The following is a 26,174-nucleotide window of genomic DNA, read 5'->3' as shown; positions in this document are numbered from 1 at the left end:
GTTTTTGAGGGGGTTGTACCCTTTCCTCTCTTTCTCGGTCTCTTTCTTTGGAACGACGCGCATAAGAGTGACAATGTACGGTTGCGGATGACATTGATTTACATTGGATCTGCACATGTGTAGTAGGACGGCGGCTCGTGTTGAGCAGGTCGGCGACATCTTGTCCCCCTCTATTTTTCTCGTCGGCTCCCTGTACGGCTTTATCAACGAGCCGACGTGGATTTATTGTTTTTGTATGAGGAAATGTGGTTGCCCTTCGTATGATACATCTTCACATGGCACATGGTCCATTGATTACATGTTTCGCAGCCTTAGGTTAATCATATACGTCTTGCGCTTCCCTCCCTAAAAATCCTACTTTGCTCGACCCGGTAGCTTCTAACATGATGAATGACATGTTAAGTTCTTTCTCCCGGTGCAACGCACGGGTATATTTACTAGTGTGCTCAAACGTAACGTGAGCCTCCCAAATATGCTATAGCGACGCTAAAACGCTGAAATAGCGCGCTATTCATTTCATTGCATATATATCGTCCTCTGAAACAGCAGGTATTCTCGCATTATCAACTATACAAACTTGTGCTGCGTAGATGGTCCTACTCCTACCTAGGCTGGAGATCGGAGATGGTCACTTCATTATCTGAACCGGGCGTTGGCAGGTGGCCGGTGGCCATAGCATTAGCATCCCGGGTGCCATGGTAACCGAGCGCCGGGTTGACGACGCCAGGCTCTGTGAAGCAGAAGGCCGGCCTGGAGGGAGTCCGCATGGTGATGGACGTGGAGTGGCTGTCGAGCATGAGGACCACCTCCGCCGCGTCCGGCCTGGCACTCGGGTCCTCCTGGACGCACAACAGCCCGATCCGCACGCAGCTGACCACCTCACCCTCGAGGTAACGTCCGCGCAGGGAAGGATCCACCACCTCGTGCGTCGTCCCTGCGCTCCACTTATCCCATACCTGCAAGAAGATATATTATTGCAGCTGGCTGAGCAGTTGTCCCAACATATACGAGGGAGGCAACGTACACTAGACATATTAACATATGTCTACGGATCTTACGTACGTAGCTGAGCAGAGATCTGGCGGCCGTGTTATTATCCTCGAGTGACCTATTGTTCCTCCGGCCAGTCACAATCTCTAGAACGATGACACCGAAGCTGTACATGTCTGACTTGGTAGAGACTTGGCCGCAGTAGGCATACTCCGGAGACATGTATCCACTGCATGCATGAATTAGTTCCGAAACAAATACTACAGTCAGTGGTCAATTAGTGCCAACAAGATGGTCTATGGTGATACTTACTGCAATAATGATGTGCATGCCATTTTTATCAAATGTACTTCTGCAGACAAAGTAGATAAGGACAGACTTACAGCGTGCCGACAGGCCGTTTTGTTATGTCGATCGACTGATCTCCACCAAAAGCCCTAGACAGACCAAAGTCGGAGATCTTGGGATTCATATCCACATCATCCAGCAAGACATTGCTTGGCTTCAGGTCACGGTGTATGACTTTAAGACGAGAGTCCTCGTGGAGATACAGTAGACCTCGAGCAATCCCGGAGATGATACCTTTTCTTTTGGTCCAGTCCAGTTGGTTTGCCTTCTCAGGATCTGCTACACACATGCACCACTGGAACTAAAAACAACAGAAGAATATACCCAGAGTAGTGTGCCAAAGTTTTAATAAGAGTTGGGAGAATTACCGAAAAGGATCGTGTCTAGGCTTCCATTAGGCATATATGTTGGAATTTGTTAGTGCGCTTTTGGCCCAAAGCCCAACTAAAATTCTAAAATTCTCTTGGCCCATTCATGCACACATGTGAGTGGAGTGAGTGAGGCTAAAGTTTAGTCCCACCTCATAAGTTGAGAGAGAGTTGCACCTCTTTATAAGGTGAGCTCTCCTACCACTTGTATGAGCATGAGAAGAGGAGACCTACACGCGCGCTCCTCCTCCTCGCTCGCCCCGCCGCGCCGCGCCGCGATTGAGCCGAGCCGAGGACAGAGCTATGCATGTTGTCTATATTTTTGCTGCTCGGGTAAAATTAATTCTTTTGGATCGTGACGACTCGGACGTGGGGTGGGGTTTACTCCCACGACCTACCCGGCTCCAGATCATTGCGCCGCCAAGCAAGTCTTCTCCATCCCTCCTTTCGGCGTGCACTGGGAGAAGGGACAGCAGACCTCCGGAACCCCGCCTCTCGTGATCCTGTACGGGAGAGGGGCGATCAGGTTTTTGGGGAGCGCACTCGCGCGACTGCTGGCAGCGACGACTTCGCGAACGACGACTTCTTCCCCGACCTCGGCAACCTCATCCTCGACGACATGGGCGACAACGTCAACGCCGGCGGTGCTGCTCCCGCTGCACCGTACGTGATTCTATCTTTCCTGTTCGAGATCGTGATAGAATTCATGTTTCTAGTATGTGCCCTAGATGTGATCTGTTCATCTGCTATGCTAGTTCGCATGCTTAGTTCAATCTCTGCTACTGTAGTCATGATTTATCTTCTATTTATTCGGATTAAATCTCGTAGTAATTTGCTCATATTTCCAACAATCCAAAAAACTGATTATAGGCAATTTACTCCGAATGGTTTTGCTGCGCATCTGAAGCCGCCTGCCTTTAAGGGGGCGCAATATAAGAGGTGGCGCATGAGAGGAGTCTACTGGTTTCAGACCATGGGCTGCTATGACGCCACTAATTAAGGGCAAGCCTGAGGGCGATCTTAATCCAGCACAGCTGGAAGCTTTTGAGAAGATCGATACTCTCTTTAAAGGCGCTCTTCTGGGTGTTCTTGATGATTCCATTGTGGATTCGTATATGTCGTTTGACAACAGCAAGGACATGTGGGCTGCGCAAGAGGCCAAGTTTGGTGCCTCGGACGCCGGTAGCGAGTTGTACGTCATGGAGCAATTCTATGACTACAAGATGACTGATGAGCGCTCTGTTGTATAGCAGGCTCATGAGATACAGTCGCTCGCAAAAGAACTTGAGCACTTCAAGTGTGTGTTGTCGGAGGCATTATTGTCAAGCTTCCACCTTCGTGGAACAATTTTGCTACTTCCCTGAAACACAAGAGACAGGAGTTTTCCGTTGTGAATCTCAATGGTACTCTTGATGTTGAAGAGAAGGCGAGAGCAAAGGACACACGTGCTCGAGTTGCCGAGGGAGCTTCTAGTGCCCACATGGTACAGAAGAAGAACTTCCAGCCCAATAAGTTCAAAAACAACAAGAACAAAACTCAGGGGAAAGGCAAGTTTGATACAAAGAACAAGCCATCACACTCTACCAACTTCAAGAAGAATTCTCATAAGAAGGGGAAGGGACTCTGCCATGTCTGCGGTGATCCTAATCACTGGGCTCCGAAGTGTCCTAACCGCTTTGAGGAGCGCGAACATGAGAAGGGCGGAAAGTCCGCTAATGTTGTCATCGGTGATACTGATATGAAGGAATCAGGGTATGGTATTTTTCCTACCATCCTTTCAGTATTTCAATCCCCTGATTGGTTAATTGACACCGGTGCCAATGTACATGTTTGTGCTGACGCCTCCATGTTTTCTTCTTACCAGGCCACAGGGACTTCTCCCGTGCTGATGGGGAACGGGTCACATGCCATCGTTCGAGGTGTTGGTACGGTCGATCTGAAGTTTACTTTGGGGAAGACCGTGCGTCTGAAGAACGTTCATCATGTGCCGTCCATCAACAAAAATCTCGTTAGCCATTCCCGTTTATGTCGAGATGGTTTTAAGTTGGTTTTTGAGTCCAATAAAGTTGTAATTTCCAAGTGTGGACAATTTATTGGAAAAGGCTATGAGTGCGGAGGCTTGTTCCGCCTATCTTTGTCAGATATTTGCACTAAAGTTATTAATAATGTTTGCCACAATAATGAGTTGGATATTTGGCATTCACGACTTTGTCATATTGACTTTGGTTGCATGACGCGGCTAGCCAATATGAAGTTAATTCCGAAAATCTCTACTGTCAAAGGCTCTAAGTGCCAAGTATGTGTGCAAGCTAAACAACCTCGCAAGTCCCATAAGACTGCAGAGGCAAGAGACTTGGCGCCACTAGAACTTATACATTCTGATCTTTGTGAGATGAATGGCGTGTTGACAAAAGGTGGAAAGAGATATTTCATGACGTTGATTGATGACTCCACTAGATATTGTTATGTGTATCTTCTGAAATCAAAAGATGAGGCTTTAACTTTCTTCAAAAACTATAAAGCTGAGGCAGAGAACCAACTTGATGGAAAAAATAAACGGCTTAGGTCCGATCATGATGAAGAGTATTTTTCCAATGAATTTGATCTGTTTTGTGTGGAACATGGTATAATCCATGAGAGGACGCCTCCCTACTCACCTCAGTCGAATGGGGTGGCCGAAATAAAGAACCGAACTCTAACTGATTTGGTTAACGCCATGTTAGACACATCGGGTCTTTCCAAGGAATGGTGGGGGGAGGCGCTAATGACCGCGTGTCATGTCCTAAAACGAGTTCCCACAAAGCATAAGACCATGACTCCATTTGAGGAATGGGAAAGGAAAAGGTTGAAAATCTCTTACCTACGTTCTTGGGGTTGTTTGGCGAAAGTCAATATACCAATTCCCAAGAAGCGCAAGCTTGGACCAAAAACTGTGGATTGTGTTCTTCTGGGCTATGCTTTTCATAGCATTGGCTATAGATTTTTGATAATAAAATCTGAGGTATCCGACATGCATGTTGGTACGATTATGGAGTCTAATGATGCAACTTTCTTTGAGGACATATTTCCTATGAAGGATATGTCAAGTTCATCAAATCAGGAGATACCTATTCCATCTAGTGAGGAACTCACTGTAATTCCTGAACCCACCATTGCGATGGAACACGTTGAGAATCCTGTTGAGGGTGACAATAAAACTCCTATAAGGAGTAAGAGACAGAGGACTGCAAAGTCCTTTGGTGATGATTTCATTGTGTACCTTGTGGATGACACACCCAGGACTATTTCAGAAGCCTATGCATCTCGTGATGCTGACTACTGGAAGGAAGCTGTTTGTAGCGAGATGGATTCCATCTTAGCTAACGGAACCTGGGAGATCACTGGCCGTCCTTATGGGTGCAAACCTGTAGGATGTAAGTGGGTGTTCAAGAAGAAGCTTAGACCTGATGGTACGATTGAAAAGTACAAGGCATGGCTTGTGGCTAAGGGTTATACCCAGAAAGAAGGTGAAGACTTCTTTGATACTTACTCACCCGTGGCTAGACTGACCACAATTTGGGTGCTACTATCAATGGCTGCCTCACATGGTCTTCTCGTTCATCAAATGGACGTTAAGACGGCTTTCCTCAATGGAGAGTTGAAGGAGGAAATTTACATGGATCAGCCAGATGGTTTTGTAGTACCTGGTCAAGAAGGAAAGGTGTGCAAGTTATTAAAGTCTTTATATGGCCTTAAACAAGCTCCTAAGGAGTGGCATGAGAAGTTCGAAAGAACATTAACTGCTGCCGACTTTGTAGTAAATGATGGTGACAAGTGTGTGTACTATCGCCATGGTGGGGGCGAAGGAGTTATTCTTTGTCTGTATGTCGACGACATATTGATCTTTGGAACCAAACTTGATTTAATCAAGGAGGTTAAGGATTTCTTATCTCGCTGTTTTGAGATGAAGGATCTAGGAGTAGCTGATGTTATCTTAAACATCAAGCTGTTGAGAGATGAGAATGGTGGGATCACACTGCTTCAGTCTCACTATGTGGAAAAGGTCTTGAGTCGTTTTGGGTATAGCGACTGCACGCCTTCTCCAACTCCATATGATGCTAGTGTGTTGCTTCGAAAGAATCGACGGATTGCTAGAGATCAACTGAGGTATTCTCAGATTATTGGCTCGCTTATGTATTTGGCGAGTGCCACGAGGCCTGACATCTCTTTTGTTGTGAGCAAGCTGAGTCGGTTTGTGTCAAAACCGGGAGATGGTCATTAGCGTGCGCTTGAGAGAGTTATGCGCTACTTGAAGGGCACTGCGAGCTATGGGATTCACTACACCGGGTATCCAAGGGTACTGGAGGGTTATAGTGACTCGAACTGGATATCTGATGCTGATGAGATTAAGGCCACAAGTGGTTATGTTTTTACACTTGGTGGTGGCGCTATTTCCTGGAAGTCTTGCAAGCAGACCATCTTAACGAGGTCAACTATGGAAGCAGAACTCACAGCATTAGACACTGCCACTGTTGAAGCAGAGTGGCTTCGTGAGCTATTGATGAACTTACCTATGGTTGAAAAACCTATACCCCCTATCCTCATGAACTGTGATAATCAAATGTGATCGTCAAGATAAACAGTTCTAAGGACAATATGAAGTCCTCAAGGCATGTGAAGAGGAGATTAAAATCTGTCAGGAAACTGAGAAACTGCGGAGTTATTATGTTGGATTATATCCAAATGTCGAAAAACTTGGCAGATCCCTTCACAAAGGGTCTATCACATAATGTGATAGATAATGCATCAATGGAGATGGCTTTGAGACTCACCCCATGAGTTGTCCATAGTGGTAACCCACTCTATGTGATCGGAGATCCCGTGAAGTAGAAGTGGGAGACAAGTTGTTGGTCAGCTGAGAGGAGAGTATCCTTATTTTAATTATCCCACTCCGTGAAGATGCAATACTATCCTGATCTGCATGGCAGGTTGATATCTATCTTAATGTGTTCCAAGTGGCTTATTTGAGTAAGCAGAGATGTTGTCCTGCAGAGCATCTCCTGAGGAACACACCTATATGAATTTGACTGTTAACGTCGCAGTCTATGAGAAGTGGGTGCTCTCTAATAAATTCATGAAAGGCCCTAGAGTACGACGTATACGCTCCACCCGCGGGGAAGCCTTGCGGCAGCCAAGTATCGGTCAAGAATTTGTGTGAAACTAGACTTGCAGAAAACTTGTAGTTCAAGGCATAGTCCACTATTCAAGTTGTGATCTAGTGTAGCATAAATCTCTAAGTGGAAGTTCAACTTCACAGTCTCCACTAAGCACCGGTATATAAACAATATTTTGGAAACAAATGGTGAAATGTGCCAATGAGACTTTGTGGGGGATTGTTGGAATTTGCTAGTGGGCTTTTGGCCCAAAGCCCAACTAAAATTCTGAAATTCTCTTGGCCCATTCATGCACACATGTGAGTGGAGTGAGTGAGGCTAAAGTTTAGTCCCACCTCATAAGTTGAAAGAGAGTTGCACCTCTTTATAAGGTGAGCTCTCCTACCACTTGTATTAGCATGAAAAGAGGAGACCTACACGCGCGCTCCTCCTCCTCGCTCGCCTCGCCACGCCACGCCACGCCTCGTCACGACGCGCCGCGGGTTGCGGGATTGAGCCGAGCCGAGGACAGAGCTATGCACGTTGTCTATATTTTTGCTGCTCGGGAAAAATTAATGAGTCATTAATTAATAATTAATGGACGCGTTAATTACTGAGCTGTTTCTGATTCTTTTGGATCGTGATGACTCGGACGTGGGGTTTACTCCCACGACCTACCCGGCCCACACTTTATAGTCAGGCAGACGTCTATCCTAGCCGCCGCCGCTTCGTATGGTTTCTCACCACCGCTCCAGATCATTGCGCCGCCAAGCAAGTCTTCTCCATCCCTCCTTTCGGCGTGCACTGGGAGAAGGGACAGCAGGCCTCCGGAACCCCGCCTCTCGTGATCCTGTATGGGAGAGGGGCGATCAGGTTTTTGGGGAGCGCACTCGCATGACTGCTGGCAGCGACGACTTCGCGAACGACGACTTCTTCCCCGACCTCGGCAACCTCATCCTCGACGACATGGGCGACAACGTCAACGCCGGCGGTGCTGCTCCCGCTGCACCGTACGTGACTCTATCTTTCCTGTTCGAGATCGTGATAGAATTCATGTTTCTAGTATGTGCCCTAGATGTGATCTGTTCATCTGCTATGCTAGTTCGCATGATTAGTTCAATCTCTGCTACTGTAGTCATGATTTATCTTCTATTTATTCGGATTAAATCTCGTAGTAATTTTCTCATATTTCCAACAACCCAAAAAACTGATTATAGGCAATTTACTCCGAGTGGTTTTGCTGCGCATCTGAAGCTGCCTGCCTTTAAGGGGGCGCAATATAAGAGGTGGCGCACGAGAGGAGTCTACTGGTTTCAGACCATGGGCTGCTATGACGCCACTAATTAAGGGCAAGCCTGAGGGCGATCTTAATCCAGCACAGCTGGAAGCTTTTGAGAAGATCGATACTCTCTTTAAAGCCGCTCTTCTGGGTGTTCTTGATGATTCCATTGTGGATTCGTATATGTCGTTTGACAACGGCAAGGAAATGTGGGCTGCGCTCGAGGCCAAGTTTGGTGCCTCGGACGCCGGTAGCGAGTTGTACGCCATGGAGCAATTCTATGACTACAAGATGACTGATGAGCGCTCTGTTGTACAGCAGGCTCATGACATAAAGTCGCTCGCAAAAGAACTTGAGCACTTCAAGTGTGTGTTGCGGGACAAATTTGTTGTCGGAGGCATTATTGCCAAGCTTCCACCTTCGTGGAACAATTTTGCTACTTCCCTGAAACACAAGAGACAGGAGTTTTCCGTTGCGGATCTCATTGGTACTCTTGATGTTGAAGAGAAGGCGAGAGCAAAGGACACACGTGCTTGAGTTGCCGAGGGAGCTTCTAGTGCCCACATGGTACAGAAGAAGAACTTCCAGCCCAATAAGTTCAAAAACAACAAGAACAAAACTCAAGGGAAAGGCAAGTTTGATACAAAGAACAAGCCATCACACTCTACCAACTTCAAGAAGAATTCTCATAAGAAGGGGAAGGGACTCTGCCATGTCTGCGGTGATCCTAATCACTGGGCTCCGAAGTGTCCTAACCGCTTTGAGGAGCGCGAACATGAGAAGGGCGGCAAGTCCGCTAATGTTGTCATCGGTGATACTGATATGAAGGAATCAGGGTATGGTATTTTTCCTACCATCCTTTCAGTATTTCAATCCCCTGATTGGTTAATTAACACCGGTGCCAATGTACATGTTTGTGCTGACGCCTCCATGTTTTCTTCTTACCAGGCCACAGGGACTTCTCCCGTGCTGATGGGGAACGGGTCACATGCCATCGTTCGAGGTGTTGGTACGGTCGATCTGAAGTTTACTTCGGGGAAGACCGTGCGTCTGAAGAACGTTCATCATGTGCCTTTCGTCAATAAAAATCTCGTTAGCGGTTCCCGTTTATGTCATGATGGCTTTAAGTTGGTTTTTGAGTCCAATAAAGTTGTAATTTCCAAGTGTGGACAATTTGTTGGAAAAGGCTATGAGTGCGGAGGCTTGTTCCGCCTATCTTTGTAAGATATTTGCACTAAAGTTATTAATAATATTTGCCACAATAATGAGTCGGATATTTGGCATTCACGACTTTGTCATATTAACTTTGGTTGCATGACGCGTCTAGCCAATATGTATTTAATTCCGAAAATCTCTACTGTCAAAGGCTCTAAGTGCCAAGTATGTGTGCAAGCTAAACAACCTCGCAAGTCCCATAAGACTGCAGAGGCAAGAGACTTGGCGCCACTAGAACTTATACATTCTCATCTTTGTGAGATGAATGGCGTGTTGACAAAAGGTGGAAAGAAATATTTCATGATGTTGATTGATGACTCCACTAGATATTGTTATGTGTATCTTCTGAAATCAAAATATGAGGCTTTAACTTTCTTCAGAAACTATAAAGCTGAGGCAGAGAACCAACTTGATTGAAAAATTAAACGGCTTAGGTCCGATCGTGATGGACAGTATTTTTCCAATGAATTTGATCTGTTTTGTGTGGAACATGGTATAATCCATGAGAGGACGCCTCCCTACTCACCTTAGTCGAATGGGGTGGCCGAAAGAAAGAACTGAACTCTAACTGATTTGGTTAACGCCATGTTAGACACATCGGGTCTTTCCAAGGAATGGTGGGGGGAGGCGCTAATGACCGTGTGTCATGTCCTAAACCGAGTTCCCACAAAGCATAATACCATGACTCCATTTGAGGAATGGGAAAGGAAAAGGTTGAAACTCTCTTACCTACGTTCTTGGGGTTGTTTGGCGAAAGTCAATATACCAATTCCCAAGAAGAGCAAGCTTGGAACAAAAACCGTGGATTGTGTTCTTCTGGGCTATGCTTTTCATAGCATTGGCTATAGATTTTTGATAATAAAATCTGAGGTATCCGACATGCATGTTGGTACAATTATGGAGTCTAATGATGCAACTTTCTTTGAGGACATATTTCCTATGAAGGATATGTCAAGTTCATCAAATCTGGAGATACCTATTCCATCTAGTGAGGAACTCACTGTAATTCCTGAACCCTCCATTGCGATGGAACACGTTGAGAATCCTGTTGAGGGTGACAATGAAACTCCTATAAGGAGTAAGAGACAGAGGACTTCAAAGTCCTTTGGTGATGATTTCATTGTGTACCTTGTGGATGACACACCCAGGACTATTTCAGAAGCCTATGCATCTCCTGATGCTGACTACTGGAAGGAAGGTGTTCGTAGCGAGATGGATTCCATCTTAGCTAACGGAACCTGGGAGATCACTGGCCGTCCTTATGGGTGCAAACCTGTAGGATGTAAGTGGGTGTTCAAGAAGAAGCTTAGACCTGATGGTACGATTGAAAAGTACAAGGCACGGCTTCTGGCTAAGGGTTATACCCAGAAAGAAGGTGAAGACTTCCTTGATACTTACTCACCCGTGGCTAGACTGACCACAAGTCGGGTGCTACTATCACTGGCTGCCTCACATGGTCTTCTCGTTCATCAAATGGACGTTAAGACGGCTTTCCTCAATGGAGAGTTGAAGGAGGAAATTTACATGGATCAGCCAGATGGTTTTGTAGTACCTGGTCAAGAAGGAAAGGTGTGCAAGTTATTAAAGTCTTTATATGGCCTTAAACAAGCTCCTAAGGAGTGGCATGAGAAGTTCGAAAGAACATTAACTGCTGCTGGCTTTGTAGTAAATGATGGTGACAAGTGTGTGTACTATCGCCATGGTGGGGGCGAAGGAGTTATTCTTTGTCTGTATGTCGACGACATATTGATCTTTGGAACCAAACTTGATTTAATCAAGGAGGTTAAGGATTTCTTATCTCGCTGTTTTGAGATGAAGGATCTAGGAGTAGCTGATGTTATCTTAAACATCAAGCTGTTGAGAGATGAGAATGGTGGGATCACACTGCTTCAGTCTCACTATGTGGAAAAGGCCTTGAGTCGTTTTGGGTATAGCGACTGCACGCCTTCTCCAACTCCATATGATGCTAGTGTGTTGCTTCGAAAGAATCGACGGATTGCTAGAGATCAACTGAGGTATTCTCAGATTATTGGCTCGCTTATGTCTTTGGCGAGTGCCACGAGGCCTGACATCTCTTTTGCTGTGAGCAAGCTGAGTCGGTTTGTGTCAAAACCGGGAGATGATCATTAGCGTGCGCTTGAGAGAGTTATGCGCTACTTGAAGGGCACTGTGAGCTATGGGATTCACTACACCGGGTATCCAAGGGTACTGGAGGGTTATAGTGACTCGAACTGGATATCTGATGCTGATGAGTTTAAGGCCACAAGTGGTTATGTTTTTACACTTGGTGGTGGCGCTGTTTCCTGGAAGTCTTGCAAGCAGACCATCTTAACGAGGTCAACTATGGAAGCAGAACTCACAGCATTAGACACTGCCACTGTTGAAGCAGAGTGGCTTCGTGAGCTATTGATGGACTTACCTATGGTTGAAAAACCTATACCCCCTATCCTCATGAACTGTGATAATCAAACTGTGATCGTCAAGATAAACAGTTCTAAGGACAATATGAAGTCCTCAAGGCATGTGAAGAGGAGATTAAAATCTGTCAGGAAACTGAGAAACTCTGGAGTTATTACGTTGGATTATATCCAAATGTCGAAAAGCTTGGTAGATCCCTTCACAAAGGGTCTATCATGTAATGTGATAGATAATGCATAAATGGAGATGGGTTTGAGACCCACCGCATGAGTTGTCCATAGTGGTAACCCACTCTATGTGATCGGAGATCCCGTGAAGTAGAAGTGGGAGACAAGCTGTTGGTCAGCTGAGAGGAGAGTATCCTTATTTTAATTATCCCACTCCGTGAAGATGCAATACTCTCCTGATCTGCATAGCAGGTTGATATCTATCTTAATGTGTTCCAAGTGGCTTATTTGAGTAAGCAGAGATGTTGTCCTGCAGAGCATCTCCCGAGGAACACACCTATATGAATTTGACTGTTAACGTCGCAGTCTATGAGAAGTGGGCGCTCTCTAATAAATTCATGAAAGGCCCTGGAGTACGACGTATACGCTCCACCCACGGGGAAGCCTTGCGGAAGCCAAGTATCGGTCAAGAATTTGTGTGAAACTAGTCTCGCAGAAAACTTGTAGTTCAAGGCATAGTCCACTATTCAAGTTGTGATCTAGTGTAGCATAAATCTCTAAGTGGAAGTTCAACTTCACAGTCTCCACTAAGCACCGGTATATAAACAATATTTTGGAAACAAATGGTGAAATGTGCCAATGAGACTTTGTGGGGGATTGTTGGAATTTGCTAGTGGGCTTTTGGCCCAAAGCCCAACTAAAATTCTGAAATTCTCTTGGCCCATTCATGCACACATGTGAGTGGAGTGAGTGAGGCTAAAGTTTAGTCCCACCTCATAAGTTGAGAGAGAGTTGCACCTCTTTATAAGGTGAGCTCTCCTACCACTTGTATGAGCATGAGAAGAGGAGACCTACACGCGCGCTCCTCCTCCTCGCTCGCCTCGCCACGCCACGCCTCGTCACGACGCGCCGCAGGTTGCGGGATTGAGCCGAGCCGAGGACAGAGCTATGCACGTTGTCTATATTTTTGCTGCTCAGGAAAAATTAATGAGTCACTAATTAATAATTAACGGACGCGTTAATTACTGAACCGTTTCCGATTCTTTTGGATCGTGACGACTCGGACGTGGGGTTTACTCCCACGACCTACCCGGCCCGCACTATATAGTCAGGCAGACGTCTATCCTAGCCGCCGCCGCTTCGTATGGTTTCTCACCACCGCTCCTGATCATTGCGCCGCCAAGCAAGTCTTCTCCATCCCTCCTTTCGGCGTGCACTGGGAGAAGGGACAGCAGGCCTCCGGAACCCCGCCTCTCGGGATCCTGTACGGGAGAGGGGCGATCAGGTTTTTGGGGAGCGCACTCGCGCGACTGCTGGCAGCGACGACTTCGCGAACGACGACTTCTTCCCCGACCTCGGCAACCTCATCCTCGACGACATGGGCGACAACGTCAACGCCGGCGGTGCTGCTCCCGCTGCACCGTACGTGGTTCTATCTTTCCTGTTCGAGATCGTGATAGAATTTATGTTTCTAGTATGTGCCCTAGATGTGATCTGTTCATCTGCTATGCTAGTTCGCATGATTAGTTCAATCTCTGCTACTGTAGTCATGATTTATCTTCTATTTTTTCAGATTAAATCTCGTAGTAATTTACTCATATTTCAAACAATCCAAAAACCTGATTATAGGCAATTTACTCCGAGTGGTTTTGCTGCGCATCTGAAGCCGCCTGCCTTTAAGGGGGCGCAATATAAGAGGTGGCGCACGAGAGCAGTCTACTGGTTTCAGACCATGGGCTGCTATGACGCCACTAAGGGCAAGCCTGAGGGCGATCTTAATCCAGCACAGCTGGAAGCTTTTGAGAAGATCGATACTCTCTTTAAAGCCGCTCTTCTGGGTGTTCTTGATGATTCCATTGTGGATTTGTATATGTCGTTTGACAACGGCAAGGACATGTGGGCTGCGCTCGAGGCCAAGTTTGGTGCCTCGGACGCCGGTAGCGAGTTGTACGTCATGGAGCAATTCTATGACTACAAGATGACTGATGAGCGCTCTGTTGTACAGCAGGTTCATCAGATATAGTCGCTCGCAAAAGAACTTAAGCACTTCAAGTGTGTGTTGTCGGAGGCATTATTGCCAAGCTTCCACCTTTATGGAACAATTTTGCTACTTCCTTGAAACACAAGAGACAGGAGTTTTCCGTTGCGGATCTCATTGGTACTCTTGATGTTGAAGAGAAGGCGAGAGCAAAGGACACATGTGCTTGAGTTGCCGAGGGAGCTTCTAGTGCCCACATGGTACAGAAGAAGAACTTCCAGCCCAATAAGTTCAAAAACAACAAGAACAAAACTCAGGGGAAAGGCAAGTTTGATACAAAGAACAAGCCATCACACTCTACCAACTTCAAGAAGAATTCTCATAAGAAGAGGAAGGGACTCTGCCATGTCTGCGGTGATCCTAATCACTAGGCTCCGAAGTGTCCTAACCGCTTTGAGGAGCACGAACATGAGAAGGGCGGCAAGTCCGCTAATGTTGTCATTAGTGATACTGATATGAAGGAATCAGGGTACGGTATTTTTCCTACCATCCTTTCAGTATTTCAATCCCCTGATTGGTTAATTGACACCGGTGCCAATGTACATGTTTGTGCTGACGCCTCCATGTTTTCTTCTTACCAGGCCACAGGGACTTCTCCCGTGCTGATGGGGAACGGGTCACATGCCATCGTTCGAGGTGTTGGTACGGTTGATCTGAAGTTTACTTCGGGGAAGACCGTGCGTCTGAAGAACGTTCATCATGTGCCGTCCATCAATAAAAATCTTGTTAGCGGTTCCTGTTTATGTCGAGATGGTTTTAAGTTGGTTTTTGAGTCCAATAAAGTTGTAATTTCCAAGTGTGGACAATTTGTTGGAAAAGGCTATGAGTGCGGAGGCTTGTTCCGCCTATCTTTGTCAGATATTTGCACTAAAGTTATTAATAATGTTTGCCACAATAATGAGTCGGATATTTGGCATTCACGACTTTGTCATATTAAGTTTGGTTGCATGACGCGGCTAGCCAATATGAATTTAATTCCTAAAATCTCTACTGTCAAAGGCTCTAAGTGCCAAGTATGTGTGCAAGCTAAACAACCTCGCAAGTCCCATAAGACTGCAGAGGCAAGAGACTTGGCGCCACTAGAACTTATACATTCTGATCTTTGTGAGATGAATGGCGTGTTGACAAAAGGTGGAAAGAGATATTTCATGACGTTGATTGATGACTCCACTAGATATTGTTATGTGTATCTTCTGAAATCAAAAGATGAGGCTTCAACTTTCTTCAAAAACTATAAAGCTGAGGCAGAGAACCAACTTGATCGAAAAATTAAACGGCTTAGGTCCGATCGTGATGGAGAGTATTTTTCCAATGAATTTGATCCGTTTTGTGTGGAACATGGTATAATCCATGAGAGGACGCCTCCCTACTCACCTCAGTCGAATGGGGTGGCCGAAAGAAAGAACCGAACTCTAACTGATTTGGTTAACGCCATGTTAGACACATCGGGTCTTTCCAAGGAATGGTGGGGGGAGGCGCTAATGACCGCGTGTCATGTCCTAAACCGAGTTCCCACAAAGCATAAGACCATGACTCCATTTGAGGAATGGGAAAGGAAAAGGTTGAAACTCTCTTACCTACGTTCTTGGGGTTGTTTGGCGAAAGTCAATATACCAATTCCCAAGAAGCGCAAGCTTGGACCAAAAACCGTGGATTGTGTTCTTCTGGGCTATGCTTTTCATAGCATTGGCTATAGATTTTTGATAATAAAATCTGAGGTATCCGACATGCTAAATGGTACGATTATGGAGTCTAATGATGCAACTTTCTTTGAGGACATATTTCCTATGAAGGATATGTCAAGTTCATCAAATCAGGAGATACCTATTCCATCTAGTGAGGAACTCACTATAATTCCTGAACCCACCATTGCGATGGAACACGTTGAGAATCCTGTTGAGGGTGACAATGAAACTCCTATAAGGAGTAAGAGACAGAGGACTGCAAAGTCCTTTGGTGATGATTTCATTGTGTACCTTGTGGATGACACACCCAGGACTATTTCAGAAGCCTATGCATCTCCTGATGCTGACTACTGGAAGGAAGCTGTTTGTAGCGAGATGGATTCCATCTTAGCTAACGGAACCTGGGAGATCACTGGCCGTCCTTATGGGTGCAAACCTGTAGGATGTAAGTGGGTGTTCAAGAAGAAGCTTAGACCTGATGGTACGATTGAAAAGTACAAGGCATGGCTTGTGGCTAAGGGTTATACCCAGAAAGAAGGTGAAGACTTCTTTGATACTTACTCACCCGTGGCTAGACTGACCACAATTTGGGTGCTACTATCAATGGCTGCCTCACATGGTCTTCTCGTTCATCAAATGGACGTTAAGACGGCTTTCCTCAATGGAGAGTTGAAGGAGGAAATTTACATGGATCAGCCAGATGGTTTTGTAGTACCTGGTCAAGAAGGAAAGGTGTGCAAGTTATTAAAGTCTTTATATGGCCTTAAACAAGCTCCTAAGGAGTGGCATGAGAAGTTCGAAAGAACATTAACTGCTGCCGACTTTGTAGTAAATGATGGTGACAAGTGTGTGTACTATCGCCATGGTGGGGGCGAAGGAGTTATTCTTTGTCTGTATGTCGACGACATATTGATCTTTGGAACCAAACTTGATTTAATCAAGGAGGTTAAGGATTTCTTATCTCGCTGTTTTGAGATGAAGGATCTAGGAGTAGCTGATGTTATCTTAAACATCAAGCTGTTGAGAGATGAGAATGGTGGGATCACACTGCTTCAGTCTCACTATGTGGAAAAGGTCTTGAGTCGTTTTGGGTATAGCGACTGCACGCCTTCTCCAACTCCATATGATGCTAGTGTGTTGCTTCGAAAGAATCGACGAATTGCTAGAGATCAACTGAGGTATTCTCATATTATTGGCTCGCTTATGTATTTGGCGAGTGCCACGAGGCCTGACATCTCTTTTGCTGTGAGCAAGCTGAGTCGGTTCGTGTCAAAACCGGGAGATGATCATTGGCGTGCGCTTGAGAGAGTTATGCGCTACTTGAAGGGCACTGCGAGCTATGGGATTCACTACACCGGGTATCCAAGGGTACTGGAGGGTTATAGTGACTCTAACTGGATATCTGATGCTGATGAGATTAAGGCCACAAGTGGTTATGTTTTTACACTTGGTGGTGGCGCTGTTTCCTGGAAGTCTTGCAAGAAGACCATCTTAACGAGGTCAACTATGGAAGCAGAACTCACAGCATTAGACACTGCCGCTGTTGAAGCAGAGTGGCTTCGTGAGCTATTGATGGACTTACCTATGGTTGAAAAACCTATACCCCCTATCCTCATGAACTGTGATAATCAAACTGTGATCGTCAAGATAAACAGTTCTAAGGACAATATGAAGTCCTCAAGGCATGTGAAGAGGAGATTAAAATCTGTCAGGAAACTGAGAAACTCCGGAGTTATTACGTTGGATTATATCCAAATGTCGAAAAGCTTGGTAGATCCCTTCACAAAGGGTCTATCATGTAATGTGATAGATAATGCATAAATGGAGATGGGTTTGAGACCCACCGCATGACTTGGCCATAGTGGTAACCCAGTCTATGTGATCGGAGATCCCGTGAAGTAGAAGTGGGAGACAAGCTGTTGGTCAGCTGAGAGGAGAGTATCCTTATTTTAATTATCCCACTCCGTGAAGATGCAATACTCTCCTGATCTGCATAGCAGGTTGATATCTATCTTAATGTGTTCCAAGTGGCTTATTTGAGTAAGCAGAGATGTTGTCCTGCAGAGCATCTCTCGAGGAACACACCTATATGAATTTGACTGTTAACGTCGCAGTCTATGAGAAGTGGGTGCTCTCTAATAAATTCATGAAAGGCCCTGGAGTACGACGTATACGCTCCACCCACGGGGAAGCCTTGCGGCAGCCAAGTATCGGTCAAGAATTTGTGTGAAACTAGTCTCGCAGAAAACTTGTAGTTCAAGGCATAGTCCACTATTCAAGTTGTGATCTAGTGTAGCATAAATCTCTAAGTGGAAGTTCAACTTCACAGTCTCCACTAAGCACCGGTATATAAACAATATTTTGGAAACAAATGGTGAAATGTGCCAATGAGACTTTGTGGGGGATTGTTGGAATTTGCTAGTGGGCTTTTGGCCCAAAGCCCAACTAAAATTCTGAAATTCTCTTGGCCCATTCATGCACACATGTGAGTGGAGTGAGTGAGGCTAAAGTTTAGTCCCACCTCATAAGTTGAGAGAGAGTTGCACCTCTTTATAAGTTGAGCTCTCCTACCACTTGTATGAGCATGAGAAGAGGAGACCTACACGCGCGCTCCTCCTCCTCGCTCGCCTCGCCACGCCACGCCTCGTCACGACGCGCCGCGGGTTGCGGGATTGAGCCGAGCTGAGGACAGAGCTATGCACGTTGTCTATATTTTTGCTGCTCAGGAAAAATTAATGAGTCATTAATTAATAATTAACGGATGCGTTAATTACTGAACCGTTTCCGACTCTTTTGGATCGTGACGACTCGGACGTGGGGTTTACTCCCATGACCTACCCGGCCCGCACTATATAGTCAGGCAGACGTCTACCCTAGCCGCCGCCGCTTCGTATGGTTTCTCACCACCGCTCCTGATCATTGCGCCGCCAAGCAAGTCTTCTCCATCCCTCCTTTCGGCGTGCACTGGGAGAAGGGACAGCAGGCCTCCGGAACCCCGCCTCTCGTGATCCTGTACGGGAGAGGGGCGATCAGGTTTTTGGGGAGCGCACTCGCGCGACTGCTGGCAGCGACGACTTCGCGAACGACGACTTCTTCCCCGACCTCGGCAACCTCATCCTCGACGACATGGGCGACAACATCAACTCCGGCGGTGCTGCTCCCGCTGCACCGTACGTGATTCTATCTTTCCTGTTCGAGATCGTGATAGAATTCATGTTTCTAGTATGTGCCCTAGATGTGATCTGTTCATCTGCTATGCTAGTTCGCATGATTAGTTCAATCTCTGCTACTGTAGTCATGATTTATCTTCTATTTTTTCGGATTAAATCTCGTAGTAATTTACTCATATTTCAAACAATCCAAAAACCTGATTATAGGCAATTTACTCCGAGTGGTTTTGCTGCGCATCTGAAGCCGCCTGCCTTTAAGGGGGCGCAATATAAGAGGTGGCGCACGAGAGCAGTCTACTGGTTTCAGACCATGGGCTGCTATGACGCCACTAAGGGCAAGCCTGAGGGCGATCTTAATCCAGCACAGCTGGAAGCTTTTGAGAAGATCGATACTCTCTTTAAAGGCGCTCTTCTGGGTGTTCTTGATGATTCCATTGTGGATTCGTATATGTCGTTTGACAACGGCAAGGACATGTGGGCTGCGCTCGAGGCCAAGTTTGGTGCCTCGGACACCGGTAGCGAGTTGTACGTCATGGAGCAATTCTATGACTACAAGATGACTGATGAGCGCTCTGTTGTATAGCAGGCTCATGAGATACAGTCGCTCGCAAAAGAACTTAAGCACTTCAAGTGTGTGTTGTCGGAGGCATTATTGCCAAGCTTCCACCTTCGTAGAACAATTTTGCTACTTCCCTGAAACACAAGAGACAGGAGTTTTCCGTTGCGGATCTCATTGGTACTCTTGATGTTGAAGAGAAGGCGAGAGCAAAGGACACACGTGCTCGAGTTGCCGAGGGAGCTTCTAGTGCCCACATGGTACAGAAGAAGATCTTCCAGCCCAATAAGTTCAAAAACAACAAGAACAAAACTCAGGGGAAAGGCAAGTTTGATACAAAGAACAAGCCATCACACTCTACCAACTTCAAGAAGAATTCTCATAAGAAGGGGAAGGGACTCTGCCATGTCTGCGGTGATCCTAATTTACTAGGCTCCGAAGTGTCCTAACCGCTTTGAGGAGCACGAACATGAGGAGGGCGGCAAGTCCGCTAATGTTGTCATCAGTGATACTGATATGAAGGAATCAGGGTATGGTATTTTTCCTACCATCCTTTCAGTATTTCAATCCCCTGATTGGTTAATTGACACCGGTGCCAATGTACATGTTTGTGCTGACGCCTCCATGTTTTCTTCTTACCAGGCCACAGGGACTTCTCCCGTGCTGATGGGGAACGGGTCACATGCCATCGTTCGAGGTGTTGGTACGGTTGATCTGAAGTTTACTTCGGGGAAGACCGTGCGTCTGAAGAACGTTCATCATGTGTCGTCCATCAATAAAAATCTTGTTAGCGGTTCCTGTTTATGTCGAGATGGTTTTAAGTTGGTTTTTGAGTTCAATAAAGTTGTAATTACCAAGTGTGGACACTTTGTTGGAAAAGGCTATGAGTGCGGAGGCTTGTTCCGCCTATCTTTGTCAGATATTTGCATTAAGTTATTAATAATGTTTGCCACAATAATGAGCCGGATATTTGGCATTCACGACTTTGTCATATTAAGTTTGGTTGCATGATGCGGCTAGCCAATATGAATTTAATTCCTAAAATCTCTACTGTCAAAGGCTCTAAGTGCCAAGTATGTGTGCAAGATAAACAACCTCGCAAGTCCCATAAGACTGCAGAGGCAAGAGACTTGGCGCCACTAGAACTTATACATTCTGATCTTTGTGAGATGAATGGCGTGTTGACAAAAGGTGGAAAGAGATATTTCATGACGTTGATTGATGACTCCACTAGATATTGTTATGTGTATCTTCTGAAATCAAAAGATGAGGCTTTAACTTTCTTCAAAAACTATAAAGCTGAGGCAGAGAACCAACTTGATCGAAAAATTAAACGGCTTAGGTCCGATCGTGATGGAGAGTATTTTTCCAATGAATTTGATCTGTTTTGTGCGGAACATGGTATAATCCATGAGAGGACGCCTCCCTACTCACCTCAGTCGAATGGGGTGGCCGAAAGAAAGAACCGAACTCTAACTGATTTGGTTAACGCCATGTTAGACACATCGGGTCTTTCCAAGGAATGGTGGGGGGAGGCGCTAATGACCGCGTGTCATGTCCGAAACCGAGTTCCCACAAAGCATAAGACCATGACTCCATTTGAGGAATGGGAAAGGAAAAGGTTGAAACTCTCTTACCTACGTTCTTGGGGTTGTTTGGCGAAAGTCAATATACCAATTCCCAAGAAGCGCAAGCTTGGACCAAAAACCGTGGATTGTGTTCTTCTGGGCTATGCTTTTCATAGCATTGGCTATAGATTTTTGATAAAAAAATATGAGGTATCCGACATGCATGCTGGTACGATTATGGAGTCTAATGATGCAACTTTCTTTGAGGACATATTTCCTATGAAGGATATGTCAAGTTCATCAAATCAGGAGATACCTATTCCATCTAGTGAGGAACTCACTGTAATTCCTGAACCCACCATTGCGATGGAACACGTTGAGAATCCTGTTGAGGGTGACAATAAAACTCCTATAAGGAGTAAGAGACAGAGGACTGCAAAGTCCTTTGGTGATGATTTCATTGTGTACCTTGTGGATGACACACCCAGGACTATTTCAGAAGCCTATGCATCTCCTGATGCTGACTACTGGAAGGAAGGTGTTCGTTGCGAGATGGATTCCATCTTAGCTAACGGAACCTGGGAGATCACTGGCCGTCCTTATGGGTGCAAACCTATAGGATGTAAGTGGGTGTTCAAGAAGAAGCTTAGACCTGATGGTACGATTGAAAAGTACAAGGCACGGCTTGTGGCTAAGGGTTATACCCATAAAGAAGGTGAAGACTTCTTTGATACTTACTCACCCGTGGCTAGACTGACCACAATTCGGGTGCTACTATCACTGGCTGCCTCACATGGTATTCTCGTTCATCAAATGGACGGTAAGACGGCTTTCCTCAATGGAGAGTTGAAGGAGGAAATTTACATGGATCAGCCAGATGGTTTTGTAGTACCTGGTCAAGAAGGAAAGGTGTGCAAGTTATTAAAGTCTTTATATGGCCTTAAACAAGCTCCTAAGGAGTGGCATGAGAAGTTCGAAAGAACATTAACTGCTGCCGGCTTTGTAGTAAATGATGGTGACAAGTGTGTGTACTATCGCCATGGTGGGGGTGAAGGAGTTATTCTTTGTCTGTATGTCAACGACATATTGATCTTTGGAACCAAACTTGATTTAATCAAGGAGGTTAAGGATTTCTTATCTCGCTGTTTTGAGATGAAGGATCTAGGAGTAGCTGATGTTATCTTAAACATCAAGCTGTTGAGAGATGAGAATGGTGGGATCACACTGCTTCAGTCTCACTATGTGGAAAAGGTCTTGAGTCGTTTTGGGTATAGCGACTGCACGCCTTCTCCAACTCCATATGATGCTAGTGTGTTGCTTCGAAAGAATCGACGGATTGCTAGAGATCAACTGAGGTATTCTCAGATTATTGGCTCACTTATGTATTTGGCGAGTGCCAGGAGGCCTGACATCTCTTTTGCTGTGAGAAAGCTGAGTCGGTTTGTGTCAAAACCAGGAGATGATCATTGGCGTGCGCTTGAGAGAGTTATGCGCTACTTGAAGGGCACTGCGAGCTATGGGATTCACTACACCGGGTATCCAAGGGTACTGGAGGGTTATAGTGACTCGAACTGGATATCTGATGCTGATGAGATTAAGGCCACAAGTGGTTATGTTTTTACACTTGGTGGTGGCACTGTTTCCTGGAAGTCTTGCAAGCAGACCATCTTAACGAGGTCAACTATGGAAGCAGAACTCACAGCATTAGACACTGCCGCTGTTGAAGCAGAGTGGCTTCGTGAGCTATTGATGGACTTACCTATGGTTGAAAAACCTATACCCCCTATCCTCATGAACTGTGATAATCAAACTGTGATCGTCAAGATAAACTGTTCTAAGGACAATATGAAGTCCTCAAGGCATGTGAAGAGGAGATTAAAATCTGTCAGGAAACTGAGAGACTCCGGAGTTATTACGTTGGATTATATCAAAATGTCGAAAAACTTGGCAGATCCCTTCACAAAGGGTCTATCACGTAATGTGATAGATAATGCATCAATGGAGATGGGTTTGAGACCCACCGCATGAGTTGTCCATAGTGGTAACCCACTCTATGTGATCGGAGATCCCGTGAACTAGAAGTGGGAGACAAGCTGTTGGTCAGCTGAGAGGAGAGTATCCTTATTTTAATTATCCCACTCCGTGAAGATGCAATACTCTCTTGATCTGCATGGCAGGTTGATATCTATCTTAATGTGTTCCAAGTGGCTTATTTGAGTAAGCAGAGATGTTGTCCTGCAGAGCATCTCCTGAGGAACACACCTATATGAATTTGACTGTTAACGTCGCAGTCTATGAGAAGTGGGTGCTCTCTAATAAATTCATGAAAGGCCCTGGATTACGACGTATATGCTCCACCCGCGGGGAAGCCTTGCGGCAGCCAAGTATCGGTCAAGAATTTGTGTGAAACTAGACTTGCAGAAAACTTGTAGTTCAAGGCATAGTCCACTATTCAAGTTGTGATCTAGTGTAGCATAAATCTCTAAGTGGAAGTTCAACTTCACAGTCTCCACTAAGCACCGGTATATAAACAATGTTTTGGAAACAAATGGTGAAATGTGCCAATGAGACTTTGTGGGGGGTTGTTGGAATTTGCTAGTGGGCTTTTGGCCCAAAGCCCAACTAAAATTCTGAAATTCTCTTGGCCCATTCATGCACACATGTGAGTGGAGTGAGTGAGGCTAAAGTTTAGTCCCACCTCATAAGTTGAAAGAGAGTTGCACCTTTTTATAAGGTGAGCTCTCCTACCACTTGTATGAGCATGAGAAGAGGAGACCTACACGCACGCTCCTCCTCCTCGCTCGCCTCGCCACGCCTCGTCACGACGTGCCGCGCTGCGGGTTGCGGGATTGAGCTGAGCCGAGGACAGAGCTATGCACGTTGTCTATATTTTTGCTGCTCGGGAAAAATTAATGAGTCATTAATTAATAATTAACGGACGCGTTATTTACTGAACCGTTTCCGATTCTTTTGGATAGTGACGACTCAGACGTGGGGTTTACTCCCACGACCTACCCGGCCCGCACTATATAGTCAGGCAGACGTCTACCCTAGCCGCTGCCGCTTCGTATGGTTTCTCACCACCGCTCTAGATCATTGCGCCGCCAAGCAAGTCTTCTACATCCCTCCTTTCGGCGTGCACTGGGAGAAGGGACAGCAGGCCTCCGGAACCCCGCCTCTCGTGATCCTGTACGGGAGAGGGGCGATCAGGTTTTTGGGGAGCGCACTCGCGCGACTGCTGGCAGGGACGACTTCGCGAATGACGACTTCTTCCCCGACCTCGGCAACCTCATCCTCGACGACATGGGTGACAATGTCAATGCCGGCGGTGCTGCTCCCGCTGAACCGTACGTGATTCTATCTTTCCTGTTCGAGATCGTGATAGAATTCATGTTTCTAGTATGTGCCCTAGATGTGATTTGTTCATCTGCTATGCTAGTTCGCATGATTAGTTCAATCTCTGCTACTGTAGTCATGATTTATCTTCTATTTATTCGGATTAAATCTCGTAGTAATTTGCTCATATTTCCAACAATATATTTGTACACCAGCAGTTTCTCTTGCAAGCAAACACCGAGAAGCTGCACCAAATTCTTGTGCTTCAGTTTGTTAGCTAACACTATCTCATTTTTCAGCTCATTGAACCCTTGAGTAGAGTTTGCTGACAGCCTTTTGACAGCTATTTCATTTCCGTCCTGCAATTCGCCCTGTGTAGAAGCAAGTTTGATCTTGGATGAAATTACATAATTCACCAAATTATTACTACTGACTATGTTTCTAAATGTAAGACGTTTAGGAACTGCCAAAACATCTTATGTTTAGCTGCTTAGGAACAGAGGGTGTAGTGTGGATTTGAATTCTCATGTAATATTCATAACAACATAGAATAGATACCTTAAAAACCTCTCCGTATCCTCCCTCCCCCAATTTATTGTTTACAGAAAAATTGGATGTTGCAGCTCCCAACACTTGCAAACTAATATAGTTCATGCCCTCCCCTGCATTGTCTGCAATAAGAAACTCGTGATTCGAGTAAGCATCGCCTCCTCTTGTTCCCCTGGATCCCTGTGCTCTATTGGAAATGTAATATACCTTGTTCTTCCTTGTTCACCTGCTTGATCCCTCTCTTCTGTCGGTGAACACAAGCAAGCACGACGACTAGCACAAATAGTGCTCCAAGAGAAATGGCAACAGCAAGGATGACATGTTGTAATCTCCTCCTCCTTCCTGCATGTTTTGAAATGATTTATCACCATCAGTATCGGCTATCACACAAGCCAATTAATCAATCAATAACATATCAAAACTATGATGCACCAGGTGCGGTCATGACCACAAGAAATGGCAGCATGGGCATCTGCGCAAGGTTGCTGTTAGATAATAACGAGAAATAAATGAGACAAAGAGACACGGATTTTTACGTGGAAACCCTTGCGGGAGAAAACCACAGACGCACGAAGGTATAATCACTATGACGGAGGAGTATTACAAGCACGAGACGACAGACCGTATGAGGTGCGACTACATGGGTATATAAGAGGGCAATACATGAGAGTCATTGGAGGACAAGTAATGAGTTGTACTCGTACGCTCGACGTCAACGCAAAGGCCCACAATGGTTGTACTACGTCTAGTCCAACATGGTATAATTTGGATCACAATTTAACAATCTCCACCTTGATCCAAATTCCCTCAAGTAGTCGAAGAAAGTAGATAACTCCATCCAAATCAGCATAAACACCTTGTGCGTCAAAGTCCATAGGACTAGTGAGAGATACCAACTAAGCCTGAGCAAAGCTCAAACTTATTGGTAGGAACTGGCTTTGTCATCATATCAGCAGGATTATCATGAGTACTTATCTTGCATACCTTCAAATTGCCTTCAGCAACAACATCTCGAATATAATGAAATCTAACATCAATGTGCTTTGTCCTCTCATGATACATTGGATTCTTTGTAAGATATATGGCACTTTGACTGTCAGAAAATATGGTAGGACAAGATGAATCTCCACAAAGCTCAGTGTACAAACCTCTCAACCAGATAGCTTCTTTACATGCCTCAGAAATAGCCATATACTCGGCATCAGTAGTGGAACAAGCCACAATAGACTGCAAAGTTGCTCTCCAACTCACAGCACAACCATCAATGGTGAAAACATAACCTGTGAGTGATCTTCTCTTATCCAAATCACCGGCAAAATCAGAATCAACAAAACCAACAAGTCCATCTCTAGTTT

The 26,174-nt window shown here is 45.5% G+C and overlaps 1 protein-coding gene across 1 annotated transcript; it reads right to left on the bottom strand.

Annotated features, from left to right (window-relative positions):
• Positions 1-602: 602 nt before the first annotated feature.
• Positions 603-25,291, bottom strand: LOC119279672 (cysteine-rich receptor-like protein kinase 10). The gene is made up of 5 exons (XM_037560839.1): positions 25,252-25,291; positions 25,027-25,161; positions 1,374-1,617; positions 1,063-1,219; positions 603-956 (listed from the first exon to the last, which is right to left on the bottom strand). Exons 1-5 carry the CDS (start codon positions 25,289-25,291, stop codon positions 603-605), a joined length of 930 nt encoding a protein of 309 aa, XP_037416736.1.
• Between the last annotated feature and the right edge of the window lie 883 nt (positions 25,292-26,174).

This window comes from Triticum dicoccoides, chromosome 3B, assembly GCF_002162155.2.
Source record: "Triticum dicoccoides isolate Atlit2015 ecotype Zavitan chromosome 3B, WEW_v2.0, whole genome shotgun sequence".
Taxonomy (NCBI): Eukaryota; Viridiplantae; Streptophyta; class Magnoliopsida; order Poales; family Poaceae; genus Triticum; species Triticum dicoccoides.
Note: the sequence above shows the minus strand (reverse complement) of the source record. Positions and strands in the feature narration are given on the sequence as shown.

Bases quoted from the DNA above. Each gene is read 5' to 3' on its own strand.
- LOC119279672 (XM_037560839.1), bottom strand. From the start codon at position 25,291: ATGCCCATGCTGCCATTTCTTGTGGTCATGACCGCACCTG. The intron at 1,618-25,026 runs GTATATTACATT...GCATGTGTGTAG, and splicing joins GGTGAACAAGGAAGAACAAG to CAGATCCTGAGAAGGCAAAC. The intron at 957-1,062 runs GTACGTAAGATC...ATCTTCTTGCAG, and splicing joins CCAGATCTCTGCTCAGCTAC to GTATGGGATAAGTGGAGCGC.